Genomic DNA, 23546 nt, shown 5'->3' on the forward strand with positions numbered 1-23546 from the left:
GGCTGGAATCTAATCGATGGGTTCGGGGGGTTTATATATAGAATAACAGATACCCGGGAGTGAGTTACAGGCTGGAATCTAATCGATGGGTTCGGGGGGTTTATATATAGAATAACAGATACCCGGGAGTGAGTTACAGGCTGGAATCTAATCGAGGGGTTCGGGGGGGTTTATATATAGAATAACAGATACCCAGGAGTGAGTTACCGGCTGGAATCTAATCGAGGGGTTCGGGGGGGTGTATATATAGAATAACAGATACCCGGGAGTGAGTTACAGGCTGGAATCTAATCGATGGGTTCGGGGGGTTTATATATAGAATAACAGATACCCGGGAGTGAGTTACAGGCTGGAATCTAATCGAGGGGTTCGGGGGGGTTTATATATAGAATAACAGATACCCAGGAGTGAGTTACCGGCTGGAATCTAATCGAGGGGTTCGGGGGGTGTATATATAGAATAACAGATACCGAGGAGTGAGTTACCGGCTGGAATAAAATCAGGGGTTCGGGGGGTTTATATATAGAATAACAGATACCCAGGAATGAGTTACCGGCTGGAATCTAATCAGGGGTTCGGGGGGTTTATATATAGAATAACAGAAACCTGGGAGTGAGTTACAGGCTGGAATCTAATCGAGGGGTTCGGGGGGTTTATATATAGACTAATAGATACCGGGGAATGAGTTAAAGGCTGGAATCTAATCGAGGGGTTCGGGAAGGGTTTATATATAGAATAACAGATACCCAGGAGTAAGTTACGGGCTGGAATCTAATCGAAGGGTTCGGGGGGTTTATATATAGAATAACAGATACCCGGGAGTGAGTTACAGGCTGGAATCTAATCGAGGGGTTCGGGGAGGGTTTATATATAGAATAACAGATACCCAGGAGTAAGTTACGGGCTGGAATCTAATCGAAGGGTTCGGGGGGTTTATATATAGAATAACAGATACCCGGTGTGAGTTACAGGCTGGAATCTAATTGAGGGGTTCGTGGGGTTTATATATAGAATAACAGATACCCTGGAGTGAGTTACAGGCTGGAATCTAATCGAAGGGTTCGGGGGGTTTATATATAGAATAACAGATACCCGGTGTGAGTTACAGGCTGGAATCTAATTGAGGGGTTCGTGGGGTTTATATATAGAATAACTGATACCCAGGAGTGAGTTACAGGCTGGAGTCTAATCGAAGGGTTCGGGGGGGGTGGGTTTATATATAGAATAACAGATACCTGGGAGTACGTTACGGGCTGGAATCTAATCAAAGGGTTTGGTGGGGGGGGGTTTATATATAGAATAACAGATACCTGGGAGTGAGTTACAGGCTGGAATCTAATCGAGGGGTTCGGGGGGGTTTATATATAGAATAACAGATACCCAGGAGTAAGTTACCGGCTGGAATCTAATCGAGGGGTTCGGGGGGTGTATATAGAGAATAACAGATACCGAGGAGTGAGTTACCGGCTGGAATCTAATCGGGTTCGGGGGGTTTATATATAGAATAACAGATACCTGGGAGTGAGTTACAGGCTGGAATCTAATCGAGGGGTTCGGGGGGTTTATATATAGAATAACAGATACCCAGGAGTAAGTTACGTGCTGGAATCTAATCGAAGGGTTCGGAGGGTTTATATATAGAATAACAGATACCCAGGTGTGAATTACAGGCTGGAATCTAATCGAGGGATTCGGGGGAGAGGGTTTATATATAGAATAACAGATACCTGGGAGTGAGTTACAGGCTGGAATCTAATTGAGAGGTTCGGGGGGTTTATATATAGAATAACAGATACCCAGGAGTGAGTTACCGGCTGGAATCTAATCAGGGGTTCAGGGGGTTTATATATAGAATAACAGATACCTGGGAGTGAGTTACAGGCTGGAATCTATAATCGAGGGGTTCGGGGGGTTTATATATAGACTAATAGATACCCGGGAATGAGTTGCAAGCTGGAATCTAATCGAGAGTTTCGGGGAGGGTTTATATATATAGAATAACAGATACCTGGGAGTGAATTACAGGCTGGAATCTAATCGAGGGATTCGGGGGGATTTATATATAGAATAACAGATACCCTGGAATGAGTTACAGGCTAGAATCTAATCGAGGGGTTCGGGGGTTTATATATAGAATAACAGATACCCGGGAGTGAGTTACTGGCTGGAATCTAATCGAGGGGTTCGGGGGGGGTTTATATATAGAATAACAGATACCCGGGACTAAGTTACAGGCTGGAGTCTAATCGAGCGGTTTGGGGGGTTTATATATAGAATAACAGATACTCGGGTGTGAGTTACAGACTGGGATCTAATCGAGGGGTTCGGGGGGGTTTATATATAGAATAACAGATACCCGGGAGTGAGTTACAGGCTGGGATCTAATCGAGGGGTTCGGGGAGGGTTTATATATAGAATAACGGATACCCAGGAGTGAGTTACAGGCTGGAGTCTAATCGAAGGGTTCGGGGGGGGGGGGTTTATATATAGAATAACAGATACCTGGGAGTACGTTACGGGCTGGAATCTAATCGAGGGGTTCGGGGGGGTTTATATATAGAATAACAGATACCCAGGAGTGAGTTACCGGCTGGAATCTAATCGAGGGGTTCGGGGGGTGTATATATAGAATAACAGATACCGAGGAGTGAGTTACCGGCTGGAATCTAATCGAGGGGTTCGGGGGGTTTATATATAGAATAACAGATACGCAGGAGTAAGTTACGGGCTGGAATATAATCGAAGGGTTCGGGGAGTTTATATATAGAATAACAGATACCCAGGTGTGAATTACAGGCTGGAATCTAATCGAGGGATTCGGGGGGGAGGGTTTATATATAGAATAACAGACACCTGGGAGTGAGTTACAAGCTGGAATCTAATTGAGAGGTTCGTGGGGTTTATATATAGAATAACAGATACACTGGAGTGCGTTACAGGCTGGAATCTAATCGAGGGGTTCGGGGGTTTATATATAGAATAACAGATACCCGGGAGTGAGTTACAGGCTGGAATTTAATTGAGGGGTTCGGGGGGTTTATATATAGAATAACAGATACCCGGAAGTAAGTTACAGGCTGGGTTCTAATCGAGGGGTTCGGTGGGTTTATATATAGAATAACAGATACCCGGGAGTGAGTTACTGGCTGAAATCTAATCGAGGGGTTCAGGGGGTGGGTTTTATATAGAATAACAGATACCCGGGAGTAAGTTACAGGCTGGAGTCTAATCGAGCGGTTTGGGGGGTTTATATATAGAATAACAGATACCCGGGTGTGAGTTACTGGCTGGGATCTAATCGAGGGGTTCGGGGGTTTATAAATAGAATAACAGATACCCGGGAGTGAGTTACAGGCTGGAATCTAATCGAGAGGTTCAGGGGGTTTATATATAGAATAACAGATACCCGGGAGTAAGTTACAGGCTGGGATCTAATCGAGGGGTTCGGGGGGTTTATATATAGAATAACAGATACCCTGGAATGAGTTACAGGCTAGAATCTAATCGAGGGGTTCGGGGGGTTTATATATAGAATAACAGATACCCAGGAATAAGTTACAGGCTGGAATCTAATCGAGGGGTTCGGGGGGTTTATATATAGAATAACAGATATCCAGGAGTGAGTTACTGGCTGGAATCTAATCGAGGGGTTCGGGGGGGGGGGTTTATATATAGAATAACAGATACCCTGGAGTGAGTTACAGGCTGGAATCTAATCGAGGCGTTCCGGGGGTTTATATATAGAATCACAGGATCCCGGGAGTGAGTTACAGCCTGGAATCTAATTGAGAGGTTTGGGGGGGTTTATATATAAAATAACATACCCGGGAGTGATTTACAGGCTGGAATTTAATCGAGGGGTTCGGGGGTTTATATATAGACTAACAGATACCTGGGAGTGAGTTACAGGCTGGAATCTAATCGAGGGGTTCGGGGGGTTTATATATAGAATAACGGAAAACCGGGAGTGAGTTACAGGCTGGAATCTAATCGAGGGGTACGGGGGGTTTATATATAGAATAACGGATACCCGGGAGTGAGTTATAGGCTGGAATGTGTTCTCACACTGACCTCTCAGTCTCTCTCTTTCAGATTTATTCATGGGTTGTATTCTGGTCCTTTACGGCTTCATCATTCTGATTATGATGTACCCGATCGACGTTATTGATGACTTCTTTCAGGTAATGGAGACAGGGTTATGCTTTAATTGGGAGCCGGTTTTGGGACCGATCCATATTCATTCGGCTCAGCACCAACTCCCGGCCATCGTGGCTCGGTTAGAACCCAAGTGCCAGTGGAAAGGTGCGTACCTCACTGCACTGCCCAGTTGCTAACCGGTCCCCTGGTGAGGTCGGGGTATATCCGGTCTCTTTGCTTCTCCTCACAGGATCCTGGCCGGTGCAATGGTGCAGGAACCCCCAACATCAACGGATAGTATTGTCGTGGGAGGAACACAGGACCCGACCTCAGCCCCTCAATCCCACACATGCATTATCCTGTCCAGGGCAATTGTCTCCTGCTGTATTCCTCAGTCTTGCTCTCCACCATTGGTGGCCAGTCAGTCCCTGCTTCCTCAAGCCACCTTTCCTGTCCATTCTTCCTTCAGGGGTTTCCCCGCCTTGGAAAATCTTCCCTGTTCGACCGAACGTCCCAATTCTCCTTCCCTTCTCCCCTCACGCTTGGCCGCTCCCTGTTTCTTTTCTAAAACATTTGGACACGTTCCCTTGTGTGCGCTGTGCTAAAACTACTTCTTCTCTCAGAGGGTTGTAAATCTGTGGAATTCGCTGCCTCAGAGAGCTGTGGAAATTGGGTCATTGAATAAATTAAGAGATAGTTATTTAACCGTTAAGGGAATAAGGAGTTATGGGGAGCGGGCAGGGAAGTCCATGATCGGATCAGCCACGATCGTATTAAATGGCGGTGCAGGCTCGAGGGGCCGTATGGCTTACTCCTGCTCCTATTTCTTCTGCCCGTGTGGTGGCTGGTGTGCAACGGCCACCCCACGTTAAAAAAATCCACCCACAGGCATCTTCCACCCTTCAGGATGTAGTTCGGGATCCGGAATATTAGGTCCTTCATTGAAACACCTGTGAACTCGTCCCTTTTTGACGTGGAAGCAAGTCATCCTCGATACGAGGGACCGCCTATGATGATGATGTTCTTAATGTTCGACAGGAACAGGAGAAGGCCATTCAGCTCCTCGAGTCTGTTGCCCCATTCAGTGAGATAAAGGCTGCATCTACCCGCCTTTGCCCCATGTCCCTTAATACCTTTGGTTTAAAAAAAAATCTTATCAATCTCAGATTTAAAATTTAACAATTGACCCAGCACCAGTTGCCGTTTGCAGAAGAGAGTTCCAAACTTCTGCCGCTCTGTGTGTAGAAGTGTTTCCTAATTTCGCTCTTGAAAGGCTAGCCTCTGATTTGTAGGCTATGTCCCCGAGTCCTAGACTCCCCAACCAGTGTAACGTGCTGCAAAGTGCATTTGTGCGGACGTCGGCCAACAGGCTCAAGCCCAACTGAGATGCCCCCTGCAGTCAAATAGCCTGACGACAGGCCGATGACCGGGGGCCTGCCAACTGCTGTGGAATTGTACTCTGGCACTGACACTCACACACTCGCAGGGACCACCGGATAGCAACCCGGAGCGCTCGTTTTTAAACTGCAACTTTCCTGCTGGAATGCCCAAAATTTGTGTCACATGCTCGCTGGCCTACATTGTCTCCCGGTTAAGCAACGCCTCGATTTCAAAATTCTCATTCTTATTTTCAAATCCCTCCATGGCCCTCGCCCCCTCCCTATCTCTGTAATCTCCTCCAGCCCCACAACCTCCCCCGAGATGTATGCGCTCCTCCAATTCTGCCCTCCTGACCATCCCTGATTATAATCGCTCAACCATCGGTGGCCATGCCTTCTGTTGCCTGGGCCCCAAGCTCTGGAACTCCCTTCCTAAACCTCTCCGCCTCTCTTTTCTCCTCCAAGACACTTCTTAAAATCTACCTCTTTTGACCAAGCTAATCTGCATTAGCATGGCAGATGCAGTATAATGTGGATAAATGTGAGGTTATCCATTTTGGGGGCAAACACACGAAAGCAGACTATTATCTGAATGGCGGCAGATTAGGAAAAGGGGAGGTGCAACGAGACCTGGGGGTCATGGTTCATCAGTCATTGAAAGTTGGCATGCAGGTACAACAGGTGGTGAAGCAGGCAAATGGTATGTTGGCCTTCATAGCGAGAGGATTTGAGTATAGGAGCAGGGAGGTCTTGCAGTTGTACAGGGCCTTGGCGAGGCCTCACCTGGAATATTGTGTTCAGTTTTGGTCTCCTAATCTGAGGTAGGATGTTCTTGCTATTGAGGGAGTGCAGCAAAGGTTCACCAGACTGATTCCAGGGATGGTTGGACTGACATATGAGGAGAGACTGGATCAACTGGGCCTTTGTTCACTGGAGTTTAGAAGGATGAGAGGGGATCTCATAAAAACGTATAAGATTCTGACGGGACTGGACAGGTTAGATGCGGGAAGAATGTTCCCGATGTTGGGGAAGTCCAGAACCAGGGGTCACAGTCTAAGGATAAGGGGTCGGCTATTTAGGACTGAGATGAGGAGAAACTTCTTCACTCAGAGAGTTGTTAACCTGTGGAATTCCCTGCCGCAGAGAGTTGTTGAGGCCAATTCATTGGATATATTCAAGAGGGAATTAGATATGGCCCTTACTGCTAAGGGGATCAAAGGGTATGGAGAGAAAGCAGGAAAGGGGTACTGAGGTGAATGATCAGCCATGATCTTATTGAATGGTGGTGCAGGCTCGAAGGGCCGAATGGCCTACTCCTGCACCTATTTTCTATGTTTCACCTGCGCTAATTTCTATTTATGCCGGTGTCAAATTTGTGATCTCATAATACTCCTGGGAAGCACCTTGGGACGTTGAATATTGGGATGTTGTTGTTGAAAAATAACTTTTGATGATGGATGCGAAGACCTGATAATAAAACTCTCCTTCCCTATCTCCCTCTCTCTCCCAGCTGGTCTGTGTCCCTTCGGAATGGCGGAATAAGATGCTGTTTTTAATTCTGGCCAACATCGCTCTTTGTATTCTAGTGGAGGTGAGTGTACGGGACCTGTAGCTTCCCCCCCCCCCCCCCCCCCTCAGGTACCTCCTCTTAGAGCTGGGAGACATGCAGGAGGAGGAACACAGCCAGATTCCTGCTGTGGGGGGAGAAATTCAGTCAACCTGTAATAAAACCATGGGAGGCGGGAGGGTGTGGGTTTTGGGGTCCCTCTTAAAGCGTGTAGTTCGGATCGAATGCGCACAGGTTCATAGAATCACAGAAATTTACGGCACGGAAGGAGGCCATTTCGGCCCATCGTGTCCGCGCCGACCGACAAAGAGCCACCCAGCCTAATCCCACTTTCCAGCTCTCGGTCCGTAGCCCTGCAGGTTACGGCACTTCAAGTGCACATCCAAGTACTTTTTAAATGTGATGAGGGTTTCTGCCTCTACCACCCTTTCAGGCAGTGAGCTCCGCCCCAGACCCCCACCACCCTCTGGGTGAAAGAAATTTTCCTCAAATCCCCACTAAACCTCCCCCCAATTACTTTAAATCTATGCCCCCTGGTTGTTGACCCCTCTGCTAAGGGGAAATAGGTCCTTCCTATCCACTCTATCTAGGCATCTCATAATTTTATACACCTCAATTAGGTCTCCCCTCAGCCTCCTCTGTTCCAAGGAAAACAACCCCAGCCTATCCAATCTTTCTGTACTGTTCTGGATTAGGATTTGACGGGAGGAGAAGGCTGGACGGGGGTAGGAAGGCACGATTTGTGTTTTTGCATTTGGGGAAGAGTGACCCTTGGGGAAGAGTGACCATAATATGGTGGAATTCTGCATTAGGATGGAGAATGAAACAGTTAATTCAGAGACCATGGTCCAGAACTTAAAGAAGGCTAACTTTGAAGGTATGAGGCGTGAATTGGCTGAGATGGATTGGCGAATGATACTTAAGGGGTTGACTGTGGATGGGCAATGGCAGACATTTAGAGACCGCATGGATGAACTACAACAATTGTACATTCCTGTCTGGCATAGAAATAAAAAAGGGAAGGTGGCTCAACCGTGGCTATCAAGGGAAATCAGGGATAGTATTAAAGCCAAGGAAGTGGCATACAAATTGGCCAGAAATAGCAGCGAACCTGGGGACTGGGAGAAATTTAGAACTCAGCAGAGGAGGACAAAGGGTTTGATTAGGGCAGGGAAAATGGAGTATGAGAAGAAGCTTGCAGGGAACATTAAGACGGATTGCAAAAGTTTCTATAGATATGTAAAGAGAAAAAGGTTAGTAAAGACAAATGTAGGTCCCCTGCAGTCAGAATCAGGGGAAGTCATAACGGGGAACAAAGAAATGGCGGACCAATTGAACAAGTACTTTGGTTCGGTATTCACGAAGGAGGACACGAACAACCTTCCGGTTATAAAAGGGGTCGGGGGGTCTAGTAAGGAGGAGGAACTGAGGGAAATCCTTATTAGCCGGGAAATTGTGTTGGGGAAATTGATGGGATTGAAGGCCGATAAATCCCCAGGGCCTGATGGACTGCATCCCAGAGTACTTAAGGAGGTGGCCTTGGAAATAGTGGATGCGTTGACAGTCATTTTCCAACATTCCATTGACTCTGGATCAGTTCCTATGGAGTGGAGGGTAGCCAATGTAACCCCACTTTTTAAAAAAGGAGGGAGAGAGAAAACAGGGAATTATAGACCGGTCAGCCTGACATCGGTAGTGGGTAAAATGATGGAATCAATTATTAAGGATGTCATAGCAGTGCATTTGGAAAGAGGTGACATGATAGGTCCAAGTCAGCATGGATTTGTGAAAGGGAAATCATGCTTGACAAATCTTCTGGAATTTTTTGAGGATGTTTCCAGTAGAGTGGATAAGGGAGAACCAGTTGATGTGGTATATTTGGACTTTCAGAAGGCGTTCGACAAGGTCCCACACAAGAGATTGATGTGCAAAGTTAGAGCACATGGGATTGGGGGTAGTGTACTGACATGGATTGAGAACTGGTTGTCAGACAGGAAGCAAAGAGTAGGAGTAAATGGGTACTTTTCAGAATGGCAGGCAGTGACTAGTGGGGTACCGCAAGGTTCTGTGCTGGGGCCCCAGCTGTTTACACTGTACATTAATGATTTAGATGAGGGGATTAAATGTAGTATCTCCAAATTTGCGGATGACACTAAGTTGGGTGGCAGTGTGAGCTGCGAGGAGGATGCTGTGAGGCTGCAGAGCGACTTGGATAGGTTAGGTGAGTGGGCAAATGCATGGCAGATGAAGTATAATGTGGATAAATGTGAGGTTATCCACTTTGGTGGTAAAAACAGAGAGACAGACTATTATCTGAATGGTGACAGATTAGGAAAAGGGGAGGTGCAAAGAGACCTGGGTGTCATGGTACATCAGTCATTGAAGGTTGGCATGCAGGTGCAGCAGGCGGTTAAGAAAGCAAATGGCATGTTGGCCTTCATAGCAAGGGGATTTGAGTACAGGGGCAGGGAGGTGTTGCTACAGTTGTACAGGGCATTGGTGAGGCCACACCTGGAGTATTGTGTACAGTTTTGGTCTCCTAACCTGAGGAAGGACATTCTTGCTATTGAGGGAGTGCAGCGAAGGTTCACCAGACTGATTCCCGGGATGGCGGGACTGACCTATCAAGAAAGACTGGATCAACTGGGCTTGTATTCACTGGAGTTCAGAAGAGTGAGAGGGGACCTCATAGAAACATATAAAATTCTGACGGGGTTAGACAGGTTAGATGCAGGAAGAATGTTCCCAATGTTGGGGAAGTCCAGAACCAGGGGTCACAGTCTAAGGATAAGGGGTAAGCCATTTAGGACCGAGATGCGGAGGAACTTCTTCACCCAGAGAGTGGTGAACCTGTGGAATTCTCTACCACAGAAAGTTGTTGAGGCCAATTCACTAAATATATTCAAAAAGGAGTTAGATGAAGTCCTTACTGCTAGGGGGATCAAGGGGTATGGCGAGAAAGCAGGAATGGGGTACTGAAGTTGAATGTTCAGCCATGAACTCATTGAATGGCGGTGCAGGCTAGAAGGGCCGAATGGCCTACTCCTGCACCTATTTTCTATGTTTCTATGTTTCTATATGAACCGATAAAGAGCCATCTGTCCCATCACACGCAACTGCAGTGCCTTGAGCACCACCTCATATACACTCCTGCTACAACTGTACAGGGTATTGGTGAGGCCACACCTGGAGTACAGCGTGCAGTTTTGGTCTCCGTATTTAAGGAAGGATATACTTGCTTTGGGGGCTGTTCAGAGAAGGTTCACTTGGTTGATTGCTGAGATGACGGGGTTGACTTAGGAAGAAAGGTTGAGCAGGTTGGGCCTCATTGGAATTTAAAAGAATGAGAGGTGATCTTATTGCAACATATAAGATACTGGGGGGGCTCGACAAGGTAGATACAGGGAGGATGTTTTCACTCGTGGGGGAGACTAGAACTAGGGGGCATAGTTTAAGAATAAGGGGTCGCCCATTTAGAACTGCGATGAGGAGGAATTTCTTCTCTCAGAGGGTTGTAAATTTGTGGAATTCTCTGTCCCAGAGAGCTGTGGAAGCTGGGTCATTTAATATATTTAAGGCGGAGATAGACCGATTTTTGAACGATAAGGGAGTGAAGGGTTATGGGGAGTGGAGCTGAGTCCATGATGGGATCAACCATGATCTTATCGAATGGCGGAGCAGGCTCGAGGGGCCGAATGGCCGACTCCTGCTCCTATTTCTGATGTTCTCCCCACCCTACCCGGAAAGCCATGGGGTAAGGCGAAAGACCAGATGAAAACCCAAGCCAGGTGGTGGGGGGGGGGGGGGGGTGGCGGGGAGGGGGAAGGTTCTGGAAAATTCTTTCGATGTCTCGTCACTGCTGATCGCTCCGCAATGCTCCCTGGGGAGACTGGCAAAGTTAGGCATTTTCTTCATTCAGCACCTGCGCCATGGGTTATAATCGAAGCAGCTTCGCAAAGCCAAGTCATTGCGGCACGACACAGAATGACACAGCACGGAAAGAGGCTGTTCGGCCCATCATGCCTGTGCTGGCTCTTTGAAAGACCGATCCAATCAGTCCCACTCCCTCCCGCTCTTTCCCCAGAGCCCAGCAAATTTTCCTTTTCAAGTATTTGACAAATTCCCCTTTTGAAAGTTACGGAATCTGCTTCCACTTTAACAACTGGCTGCGCAAAGAAATGTTTCCCAGTGTCGCTTCAGCTTCTTTTGCCACTCACCTTAAACCAGTGACCTCTGGTTACTGACCCTCCTGTCACCGGAAGCAGCCTCTCCTTATTTACTCGGAGCTCAAGGGGCCGTATGGCCTACTCCTGCTCCTATTTCTTACCTACTCTGTCAAAACCCCTGTTCAAGATTTTGAATTCGAGTAAATCTTCCCCACACCCTCTCCAAGGCCTTAACTCCATTCCTAAATTATGGCGCCCAGAATTGGCCACAATACTTAACTTGACCTCAAATGAACAGGGCTCCCCTGTTGGCCTTGTGGCTTAACGCACTGGCTAGTGTATTAGGAATTGTACCGAGTTTATCCACTGGTCTATTTGGAACAGAGTCCCATCCCTCGGGGTAGGATCAAGTTGGGCTACGAAACCTCCCTTTCCACACTGGAATATCTTGCTGCATTCACAAGAAGGAGCAAGATATTTTTTAACGGAGTGGGTATGGACACCACTGTGGACACCAATGGGCTGTAGGCGGTGCAAGGAGGGTCTTGCAGCAAATAGAGTATATTTTACAGCAACAAACAGCCGACTTTACAGCAACAGTCTATTTTGCAGCAACAAACAGTTTTTTACAGCAACAAACAGTCTATTTAGTACAATGTGATTATTTCTCCAGCAAATTGCAGAGTGGGGATAGTTACAGAATACAAATGATGTCGGTAACGTCAATCCCAGACCCTTACAGCAGTGCAGGTGTGATTGATGGGGGGGGCAATTACCCAATCATCTGACAGCCATTTCTGGGGCTGAGTGTGTCGCTGGCAAGGCCGTTAATTATCGCCCATCCCCTGTCGCCCTTAACAAGGCGGTGGTGGGTGTTCATCGCTTGAGCCGCTGTGTGGTAAAGGTACTCTCCACAGTGCGGTTAGGGAGGGAGTTCCAGGATTCTGACCCAGCGAATCATGGAACGGTTACAGCACAGAAGGAGGCCATTCGGCCCATCGAGCCCATGCCGGCTCTCTTCAGGAGTACCTCAGCCAGTCCTGCTCCCCTGCCTTTTCCCCATAGCCCTGCTAATTTTCTTTCCCCCAGCAACTTGTCCAGTTCCCTTTTGAAAGGTGTTGTGTATGCAATAACTGTTAGACTGAGTACTGTTTAACTCCAAGAGGTATGACCTTGGCTCTGCTTTATTAAGGCCCAAAGTGACTCATATACAAAATGGCTGGCCTTTTACACTCGGGCTGCACAACACGTGCGTGCAGCCCAACGGCCTCCAACAGTGACGCCATCTAGTGGCTAGTGATCCCAAAAGTACACAACATGACAAAAGTCACAAAGGAGCATGCGATGTATTTCCAAGTCGGGACGGTGTGTGACTGGGAGGGGAACGTGGAGGTGGTGGTGTTCCCATGCACCTGCTGCCCTTGTCCTTCTAGGGGGTAGAGGTGGCGGGTTTGGGAGGTGCTGCCGAAGAAGCCTTGGCGAGTTGCCGCAGTGCATCTTGTAGACGGCGCACACTGCAGCCAGGGGGCGCTGGTGGTGGAGGGAGTGAATGACTTGGCGGGGATGGTGATCCCATGCATCCGCTGTCCTAAGTGAGGTCGGGGGCCATAAAAGGAGCGGCGAGCGGCCTCGGGAGCAGCATGGAGGCCTTTGACTTCAGGTAGCAGCGCGGGCTGGTGCAGGAGGGCGCCGGCGGCAAAGAGTGACGTCATCAAGGTCCAGGTCTGTGATTGGAGCGCGGGCAGGTACAGCAGGGGCGGCGAGAGATTGTAGAGGGACGTGATCGGGGCCCAGGAGAGGCGAGAGTTCGGGGCCAGGGGCCCAGGGGCAGCATGGGCCCAGCCCACACTGTGCGATATGTGCGCGCACTGGGTCCGTGCAGCAGAGCTGGTCTCCAGTCGTCCTGGTTAACCCTTGCCACTGGGCCAAGACCTCGCTCTGTCAAGCCCGTGTGGTGGCTGGTGTGCAACGGTCACCCCACGTTAAAAAAAATCCACCCACAGGCATCTTCCACCCTTCGCGATGTAGTTCGGGATCCGGAATATCGGGTCCGTCATCGAAACACCTGGGAACTCATCCCTTTTTTGGCGTGGAAGCAAGTCATCCTCGACACGAGGGACCGCCTATGATGATGATGATGATGATGATGATGTCCCAAGTGGTGGAGCCCACGGGTTAGGAAGGTTATGCGAAGGAGCCTTGGCGAGTTGCTGCATTGCATCCTGTGGATGGTACGCACTGCAACCACGCTGGTGGAGGGTGTGGATGTTTCGGGTCACTGTCAGTGTCCACGGGCTCCAGCAACAATCAGCAACTTTTCGGAGCGATGGGGAGGTGCAGAGAGCAGCTACAGTATCATAGGCCGTCCCTCGAGCGAGGATGACTTGCTTCCACAAGGGTTCACAGATGTTTCAATGAAGGACCCGATGTTCCAGGTCCTGAACTCCAGTTGAGGGGGTGGAAGATGCCTGTGGGTGGATTTTTTTAACGTGGGTTGGCCGTTGCACACCAGCCACCACACGGGGCTTGACAGAGCGAGGTCTTGGTCCAGTGGCAAGGGTTAACCAGGGCGACTGGAGACCAGCTCTGCTGCACGGACCCAGTGCGCTCACATATCGCACAGTGTGGGCTGGGCCCGTGCTGCCCTCTGGGCCCCTCGCCTCTTCTGGGCTCAGTACCCTCATTTACAGCACCTCCGCCACAATCTCTCGCCACTCCTCCGCTCCTGCTCTTTTCGTGGCCCTGACCTGCAGAGGTGTTACCCACCCTATTCGAGTGGTTGTGTCATTAATGACTGTTTGTGATGCTTTATTGCAGAATTTCTTGTGTGACTTTAGCATCCGGTGGCTGAGGATCCTGTACACTACGAGCCACGATGAGCAAGCTGTCCCTAATATCTACCCACAGGTAGGGGGGCAGTCAGCCAACACCCTTTATGGGGAAACTGGGGCTCGGCGCGGTGGGGTGGGGCCGTGGGTCGGAGAGGTGGAGGCTCCTCTGGGAAACACTGTATAAAACACTGGTCCGGCCCCAACTGGAGCATTGTGTCCAATTCTGGGCCCCGCACTTTAGGAAGGATGTGAAGGCCTTAGAGAGGGTGCGGAGGAGATTGACGAGGATGGTTCCAGGGATGAGGGACTTCAGTTACGTGGATAGACTGGTGAAACTGGGGTTGTTCTCCTCGGAGCAGAGAAGGTTGAGAGGAGATTTGATCGAGGTGTTCAAAATCAGGAGGGGTCTGGACAGAGTAGATCGAGAGAGAAACTGTTCCCATTGGTGGAAGGGTCGGGAACCAGAGAGACACAGATTTAAGGCGATTGGCAGAAAAACCAAAGACGACACGAGGATAAACCTTTTTACGCAGCGAGTGGTTAGGATCTGGAACGCGCTGCCCGAGAGGGCGGTGGAGGCAGACTCAATCGCGGAAGGAGGCCATTGGGCCAGTCGAGTCCGTGCCGGCTCTCTGCAAGAGCACCTCAGCCAGTCCCACTCCCCCCCCGCCCCCCCCCCGGGAGTTGGATAAGTGCCTGAAGGAAAATAAATTAGCAGGGCTCTGGGGAAAGGGCGGGGGGGGAGTGGGACTGGCTGAGGTGCTCTTGCAGAGAGCCGGCACGGACTCGACTGGCCCAATGGCCTCCTTCCGCGCTGTGACCGTTCTACGAAATGTTGAGCCTGTGCGCGTTATTCCGCGATTCGATGGACGAACATTACGGCCGATGGGAGCGTCGCCGGGAGGGGGACTAATTGGCTAGCTCTACCATGATGGGGAGGGTGAAGGGGAATGGCAGTGTCATGGGGGGAGCCAAGGGGAACGGCAGTGTCACGGCGGGGTGGGGGGGGGGTGAAGGGGAAGGGCAGTTGCCGCGGGGCAAATGAGCACGCCAGTTGCCGCCTAGCAACCGTGAGCCGGCCAGTTTCAAAATTTGCAAACTTGGAAGTATCATTTACCGGCGAGACAAGTGCCAAACATGTTTTACTTGATTCAGCCTCCAGCGTCTGTCACACGATGCGGCAACTCGCTCTCCATCGGCGAGAGCACTGGAGCGGCAGAGCCAATCCGTCAGATCGGCAACAGGATGTCTCTGTTCCTTCCAGCGCGCCTTTGCCATGTCATGGCGGCCGTGCCTTCACCCATCGAGGCTCCACGCTCTGACATTCACTCCCTTAAACCCCTCCACCACCCCTCTCCTTTTTTTTTAAGCCCCTCCTTAAATCCCCCCAGTTTGACCAAGCCCTCGGCCGCCTCCCCTAACCTTTCCCCCTGTGAATCACTCCGTGATGTTTTCCTACACTGGTGTCAGCTGTCGCTTGGTGGGTTGCTCTCGCTCTCTCTCGCCTCTGAGTCAGAAGGTTGTGGGTTCGAGTCCCACTCCAGGGACTTGAGCACAAAATCTAGGCTGTCGCTCCCAGTGCAGTGCTGAGGGAGCTCCGCACTGTCGGAGGGGGAGTGCTGAGGGAGCGCCGCGCTGTCGGAGGGGCAGTACTGAGGGAGCCCCGCGCTGTCGGAGGGGCAGTACTGAGGGAGCGCCGCTCTGTCGGAGGGGGAGTGCTGAGGGAGCCCCGCGCTGTCGGAGGGGCAGTACTGAGGGAGCGCCGCACTGTCGGAGGGGGAGTGCTGAGGGAGCCCCGCGCTGTCGGAGGGGCAGTACTGAGGGAGCGCCGCACTGTCGGAGGGGCAGTACTGAGGGAGCCCCGCGCTGTCGGAGGGGCAGTACTGAGGGAGCGCCGCACTGTCGGAGGGGCAGTACTGAGGGAGCGTTGAACTGTCGGAGGGGCAGTGCTGAGGGAGCGCCGCACTGTCGGAGGGGCAGTGCTGAGGGAGTGCTGCACTGTCAGAGGTGCCGTCTTTCGGATGAGACATTAAACCGAGGCCCCATCTGCTCTCTTAGGTGGACGTAAAAGTTCCCACGGCCACTATTTCGAAGAAGAGCAGGGGAGTTCTCCCCGGTGTCCTGGGGCCAATATTTATCCCTCAACCAACATCACTAAAAACAGATGATCTGGATCATTATCACATTGCTGTTTGTGGGAGCTTGCTGTGCGCAAATTGCCGTTTCCCACATTACAACAGTGACTACACTCCAAAAGTACTTCATTGGCTGTAAAGCGCTTTGGGACTTCCGGTGGTCGTGAAAGGCGCTATATAAATGCAAGTCTGTCTTTTGAACGTGTTGCTAATCTTGGCCTCTCTCTCCCTCGCTCTGTAGCTGGACGCGGACCCTACGGCGGTGAGCTGCGGGAGGCGACTGTGGTGTGGGCTAGGCCGGCCCCCCAAGGCCAAGTACAAGCGGCTGGCCCAAGAGCTGTTGGTGGACCCAGACTGGCCGCCCAGACCCAAGACCAGCACCAAGGCCCGAGGAGACTCCGCCACGCAGCTATGACTAACCGGGGGCGGCCGTGGTGGTTCCGACAGGCCTTCGGGGGGGCGGGGGGGAGGGGGGGGAAGCCGGGGGCCGTTCTGCGGGGGGCGACGGCGGGCAACGGGGAAAGCAGTCCCTCCGAGCTTTCCGGGGGGAGACCTTTTTCCCGGGACGATCGCGGTGCTCGGCGACCGTATTGCGTGTCGCGCGCGTGGCCCGGGGCAATGTTCACGCTTCCAACGGGCGCCGGGACGCATCGTCGGTTCAGCAGTGTCGGCCGGTGAATCTCTCGCGACTGGACGAGGCGACGGTTCGATCCCCAACCCCAGCCCCCGTGACGACCCTCAAACGGTAAACCCAGCGCTCCCTCTCAGCCGCTCCCCACTCTGTCTCTCCCCTCTCCCCTCTCTCACCCACTCTCTCCCCGTCCCTCTCTCACTCACTCTCCCCTTCCCTCTCTCTCTGTCCCCCCTCTCTGTCTCTCCCCCCTCCCCTCTCTCACTCTCCCCTCCCCTCTCTCCCCCCTCGTCTCTCTGTCTCTCCCCACTCCCCTCTCCCTCCTCCCCTCTCTCTGTCTCTCCCCCCCCCTCCCCTCTCTTTCTTTCCCCCTCTCTTACTCACTCTCCCCCATCCCCTCTCTCTCCTCGTTCCCCCTCTCTCTCTGTCTCTCCCCCCTCCCCTCTCTCTCTGTCTCTCCCCCCTCCCCTCTCTCTGTCTCTCCCCCTCCCCTCTCTCTCTGTCTCTCCCCCCCCTCTCTCTGTCTCTCCATCCTCCCCTCTCTCTGTATCTCCCCCCTCCCCTCTCTCTGTCTCTCCCCACCTCCCCTCTCACTCTCTCCCCACCTCCCCTCTCACTCTCTCCCCACCCGTCTCTCTCCCGCCCCTCTCGCTCCACATCTCTCTCTCCCCCATCTTTATCTGCATCTCTCTCTCCTCTCTGTCTATCTTCTATCTTCCCCTCATGCCCTTCCTATCCTCTCCCTCCGCTCTTTCTCTCTCCTCTTTTTCTCTCTCTCCTCTTTCTCTCTCTCTGCACTGGGCGGGCCTCGCGACGTGAAATGGTTGCCGGAGGGATAGTTTTCCGCGAGAATGCAGACAGTCTTCCAACACCGCAGCCACTGTGGACCCACAGTGACCCTCGGGGTGTGTGGGAGAGGGGAGGGGGCGAGGGAACTATCTTTTTTAAAAACACAGCAATTTTTATTAATTTTGCTCCTTTTCTCTTGGCAAGGGTAGAAAAAAAAAATCAAAGCACATTGAGAGAGAAAAAAGTAATAATAATAATCCCGGGAGGGACGGGAATCGTTTTATTCCTCGAAGCCTCCGGCAGTGCAAGTCAGGTCGGGGGCCGCGACCTCCCAGGGGTCACCACCTCCCCCAGGGGTCGCCACCTCCCCCAGGGTACACTCCCGCAGCTTACTCTGCCCCCCGCAGTCTCGGGTGTCCCAGCTCCCACGTCCTAACAAGGCCGGAGAAACACTTTTTTTTTTAAAAAGAGAACCCAGAAATCTAAAACAAAAAATTGAAAATGCATCTGAGGGAAAGTTCTGGGCCCGTTCTGTTCAAAGATTGCTGGCCAAATTTTAGCACCTCTTCCCCCCTCCCTCTCTCTCTCCCTCTCTCTCTCACTCCCTCACTCTCTCCCTCACTCACTCCCTCACTCTCTCCCTCACTCGCTCTCTCTCTCCCCCCCCTCTCTCTCCTCTCTCTTACCCTCACTCTCTCTCTCTTCTCTCTTTTTCCCTCACTCTCTCCCCTCTCTCTCTCTCTCCCCCACTCACTTTCTCTCTCTCTCTCTCCACCTCTTTCTCACATGCTCTCCCACTCGCTCTCTCCCTTTCTTACTCCCTCTCCCCTCTCTCTCTCCCCCCCCTCTGCTCTCTTCCCCCTCTCCTCTCTTCCCCTTCTCTCTCTCTCCCCCGCTCTCTTCGCATCTCTCTCTGTCTCTCCTCTCTTCTCTCACTGTCTTTCCCCCTCTCCTCTTCTAACCCCCGCTCCTCTCTCCCTCTCCCCTTTCTCCCTGCCCTTTCGCTCTCCTCTTTCACTCCCCTCGTTTTCTCTCTCCTCTTTGTCTTTCTCTCTCCCCTCTCTCTCTCGCTCGCTCTCTCTCTCCCCTCGCCCGCTCCCTCTCTCTCTCCCCTCCCTCTCTCCGTCTCCCTTTCAGCTGCTGACCTTTGGTGAATTTCTGCCCCTTTTTCAGCCCGATCACACCCACCTCCCCTCCCTCCCTGCCCCAAAGCCCCCATTTGCTAATTGGTTTCTTTTTGAACCGATTTCTGTCGACAATAGATCAGTATTGGGCAGAGCTTTGTTTAGCCGGCGAGTTCAGACTCCGCAACGCCGGACGGAATCTGTCGGTACAGCTCTGGAAGCCGGGGACCCCAGGCTCCGAGTTCCAGCTTCCCACAACTTGTGTGGCTCCCCCCTCCCCCTCCACAGTTGGTGGGGTTTGAGTTTGTTGAGGGAGGTGGGTTGAGATCGTCCCCCTGGCTGAGGGGCAGCCCACACAACCCGCGAGGGGAAGGCCCCGAATTGAGAAACACGCTCAGTGGCCCCGCCCGGTGGGCAGAGTTGGTGACGGCGCCATTCAGAGCCCCCAAAGGCCCATCTCCGGCCTGCGACCCCCTTTCGCCGATCCGGCTCGTCGATCGCCGCCCCGCTTCTGTACCAGGGAAGCCTCTGCGGCAACCGCATACAGAGTCACGTCGTTTCCCCCCCCCCCCCCCTCCCCACCCCCTCCCCACCCCCACCCCCTCCCCCCTGCCATGGACGAGGAGACTGTAAAATAACCCCACCCCCTCCGCAGGAAAATGCGGATTGCCAGGGCCAACAGGCTTGTCAAGCGCTGCCTCCCGCGGTTGAATAGGCTCACCGGGCAGGAAGAATGGCCACTTTGGGCGAGGCAACGGGGCAGGGTAGGTGTGGCATCTTTGCAACAGTGGCCGATTGAATGGTTTTGCGGGGGGGGGAGGGGGGGGGGGGGGGGGTTGGAAATCCAAGCAACAATTAGACAGGCTTGCGGAGGGGGGGGGGGGGGTCCGCGTAGACAGCGACACGAGTCGCGGCTTCACGGCAGCGAGACTTGGGGCGTGAGTGAGATGCGAGAGAGATGCTGTCCGTCCGCAAAGCAAATGGGATTCGAACAGCGATCTATAACTTAGATTTATTTATTGCCCCCTGCAGCACAGTTTTTTCTGGGGCGGTGGGCCGCGTGTGGGGATGGATGCTTTTTATATAATAACACGCATTGCTGGATTGCAGTCCTTTGCTCTTGAGAGACACGTTTCCCTTGTCCGCACAGCTCCCAGCTCGACCCCGTCCAAGCCAGCACCTTGCATTTGAGGTTCAAGACGTAAAGTATATTGAAGAGGCTATGCTATTGAATATTTTAATTAATATAAATTCACAATAAAAGTAATTATATTAAATTTGCCCCGCTTGCACAGTTCTTGCAAATCTCGCCGCCTGCTGTGGGGGGCGGAACAGGCCCGAGGGGCTGAACGGCCTGCTCCCGTTCCGATCTTCTCCCCTCAGCGCTGCTCCGGGTCACTCGGAGGGGGTGGGGGGGGGTTGCGTGAAGTACGGATGGTTAATCTTGGCAGTGCTCGGGCGGGGGAAAGGGGGAGTGGGCGGGAAGGCGGTGATAGCACCTCAGTGGGCAGCACTCTCTCTCGCCTCTGGGTCAGAAGGTTGTGGGTTCGAGTCCCACCCCAGGGACCTGAGCACACAAGTCCAGGCTGACGCTCCCAGTGCAGTGCTGAGGGAGCCCCGCACTGTCGGAGGTGCCGTCTTTTGGATGAGACGTTAAACCGAGGCCCCGTCTGCCCTCTCAGGTGGACGTAAAAGATGGGGGTAACTATTTGTACTGGTTTTTTCTGCGCATGCATCTATTAAGCACTGCCCCCCCCACCCCAATCCCTCCCGCCCGAACCGTAAGTGCGGTGCCGCTCTCATTCCACGCGGCCGAGAGCCGCAACGGTCGGGCAGAGAAGCGGCGGGGTGGAAGAGGGAGAGGGAGACTGGGGGAGGGAGAGCGGCTGAGGGGGAGAGAGAGACTGGGGGAGGGAGAGGGAGAGAGAGGCTGAGGGGGAGAGAGAGACTGGTGGAGGGAGAGGGAGAGGGAGAGAGAGACTGAGGGGGAGAGAGAGACTGGTGGAGGGAGAGGGAGAGAGAGACTGGGGGAGGGAGAGAGAGACTGGGGGAGGGAGAGGGAGAGAGAGACTGAGGGGGAGAGAGAGACTGGGGGAGGGAGAGGGAGAGAGCGACTAAGGGGGAGGGAGAGACTGGTGGAGGTAGAGAGAGATTGGGGGAGGGAGGGAGACTGGGGGAGGGAGAGGGAGAGAGGGGCTGAGGGGGAGAGAGAGACTGGTAGAGGGAGGGGGAGAGAGAGAGAGAGAGAGAGACTGAGGGGGAGAGAGAGACTGGGGGAGGGAGAGGGAGAGAAAGACTGAGGGGGAGAGAGAGACTGGTGGAGGGAGAGAGAGACCAGGGGAGGGGGAGAGAGACCAGGGGAGGGGGAGAGAGACTGGAGGAGGGGGAGAGAGACCGGGGGAGGGGGAGAGAGACTGGGGGCAGGAGAGAGAGGCTGAGGGAGAGAGAAAGGCTGGGGGGAAGAGAGACGGGGGCGGGAGAGACACAGGTTGGGGGCTGGGGGGAATCGGAGGGGAGAGGGGGAACTCGGGGAAGACTGATCACGTTCTTCCAACCCCCAACAAGGGACATCGTTGGGGCGGATGAAATCCAGAAGTCACAACACTGTCACTATTCACTTCATACCCAATAAACCTGTTAACAATCCGCACACAATGCTCCATCTATGGTTGTGGGAGGGAGGGGGATACTTGCACTGGTGTAAGGAGGGACTTTGGCTGGGGGAGGGATGCACTTGCACTGGGGTAAGGCACTTTGGCTTCTGGGGAGCTCTGTCCTCTGTGGCTTCTGGAAGTCAAAGTGGATTGAGTTACAACTTGCAAAGTCAGTGAGACCTTGGGTTGGGCGGTTCCACTTACACATTCCAGGGAAACTTCAGGGTGTGGCTTATCCTCCAAGAGGACCAATCATTGGCAAAGGGCGGACCAGGGCAGCCATTTTCACAGCATGTCCGTAAAAGATCCCATGGCAGTACTTCAAAGAAGAGCAGGGGGAGTTCTCCCCGCTGCCCTGGGGCCAATATTTATCCCTCAACCAACATAACAAGAACAGATTATCTGCTCATTATCACATTACTGTTTGTGGGAGCTTGCTGTGAGCAAATTCTGCCTCGTTTCCCACATTACAACAGTGACTATACGCCAAAAGTACTTCATTGGCTGCAAAGCGTTTTGGGAAGTCCGGTGGTCATGAAAGGCGCTATATAAATCCAAGTCTTCAGTGATTAGGCGAAAGGAGTTTGTGCAGAGGCAAAACTTTTAATATTATGGACAGGATTTATGTCGGGTCAGCTGGGCGGAGGGACACGTTGAGGGGCGGTAAGGTATCTGCCCATTCCTGATCAGCAGTCACTTGCCCCATTCTCCCAGCCCATGGCCACCCGGCTCTCCTGACCTGCGTCCGTGTGTGAACCAGCGAACACAGAGGAACAGGGGAGAAAATCAACGAGGGACGAGATAAAGGCGGTGCAACTGTTGAAGAATTAAACCTCTCGCTGTAACCGAGTCAGTGATATTAAATGGTACCGTCGGCCCTTTTCACGTGAACTCTTCCGCTAGATGCTGTGAGGTGAATGGCTGATGGGTGAACCGATGTCATCAACAGAACAGTCCATTTCAGAGTGCGGGGGGGAAGTACCATAAATGTCACCCGAATTTAGAATCACAGAGCGGTCACAGCGCGAAAGGAGGCCAGTCGGCCCATCGAACCCGTGCCGGCTCTCTGCAAGAGCACCTCAGCCAGTCCCACGCCCCCCGCCCTTTCCCCGTAGCCCTGCTAATTTATTTTCCTTCAGGTACTTACCCAACTCCCTTTTGAAAGCCGCGATTGAGTCTGCCTCCACCGCCCTCTCGGGCAGCGCGTTCCGGATCCTAACCACTCGCTGCGTAAAAAGGTTTATCCTCGTGTCGCCTTTGGTTCTTCTGCCAATCTCCTTAAATCTGTGTCCCTCTGATTCCCGACCCTTCCACCAATGGGAACAGTTTCTCTCGGTCTACTCTGTCCTGACCCCTCCTGATTTCGAACACCTCGATCAAATCTCCTCTCAACCTTCTCTGCTCCGAGGAGAACAACCCCAGCTTCTCCAGTCTACCCACGTAACCGAAGTCCCTCATCCCTGGAACCATCCTGGTCAATCTCCTCCGCACACTCTCTAAGGCCTTCCCATCCTGCCTAAAGTGCGGGGCCCAGAATTGGACACAATGCTCCAGTTGGGGCCGAACCAGTGTTTTATACAGGTTCATCATCACTGCCTTGCTTTTATACTCTGTGCCTCTATTTATGAAACCCACGTTCCCAGATGCTTTTTTAACCTGCTTTCTCAACCTGCCCTGACGATTTGGAAGCCTATGTTCAGGACTGGCAACTTTTTTTAAGAAGGCACTTGTTGCCTCATAGAATTACATTGAATGTTACAGCACAGAAACAGACCATTCGGCCCAACTGGTCCATGCCGGTGTTTATGCTCCACACGAGCCTCCTCACACCCCTCTTCATCTCACACCATCAGCACATCCTTCTATTCCTTTCTGCCTCATCTACTTCTGGAATTGAATAACAGTGGCTGTCGGTGACTAGGAGGAATGACTTTCCCGTGAAAACTCTGCAGGTGTCTTTCATGTGCCGCTTTCCCAGTCGGTTTTGAGAAACCAGTTGAACTTTGAGGTATTCCTCACCCCCCCCCCCCCCCCCGATTTAGTTGAATCGGAATTAGCGCTGATAGTGCGACACTTCAAGAAATGCGCAGGAAAATCGGAGGGGCTACCGACACCACTGTGTCAGCCAATGAG

General features: G+C 52.3%; 1 protein-coding gene across 2 annotated transcripts in view; it reads left to right on the plus strand.

Moving 5' to 3' along the window:
• Nucleotides 1–16667, plus strand: part of LOC139232658 (polyamine-transporting ATPase 13A3-like) — a 113047-nt gene extending 96380 nt beyond the window's left edge. For both annotated transcript variants that reach the window (XM_070863117.1, XM_070863118.1), the window contains exons 30-33: nucleotides 4093–4181; nucleotides 7027–7107; nucleotides 14067–14156; nucleotides 16457–16667. In XM_070863117.1, the coding sequence (XP_070719218.1) occupies nucleotides 4093–4181; nucleotides 7027–7107; nucleotides 14067–14156; nucleotides 16457–16630 (434 nt within the window). In that variant the 3' untranslated portion in view covers nucleotides 16631–16667. The remainder of the gene's footprint in view (nucleotides 1–4092; nucleotides 4182–7026; nucleotides 7108–14066; nucleotides 14157–16456) is intronic.
• The last annotated feature ends 6879 nt before the right edge of the window (nucleotides 16668–23546 follow it).

Source organism: Pristiophorus japonicus, chromosome 20 (genome assembly GCF_044704955.1).
Source record: "Pristiophorus japonicus isolate sPriJap1 chromosome 20, sPriJap1.hap1, whole genome shotgun sequence".
Taxonomy (NCBI): Eukaryota; Metazoa; Chordata; class Chondrichthyes; family Pristiophoridae; genus Pristiophorus; species Pristiophorus japonicus.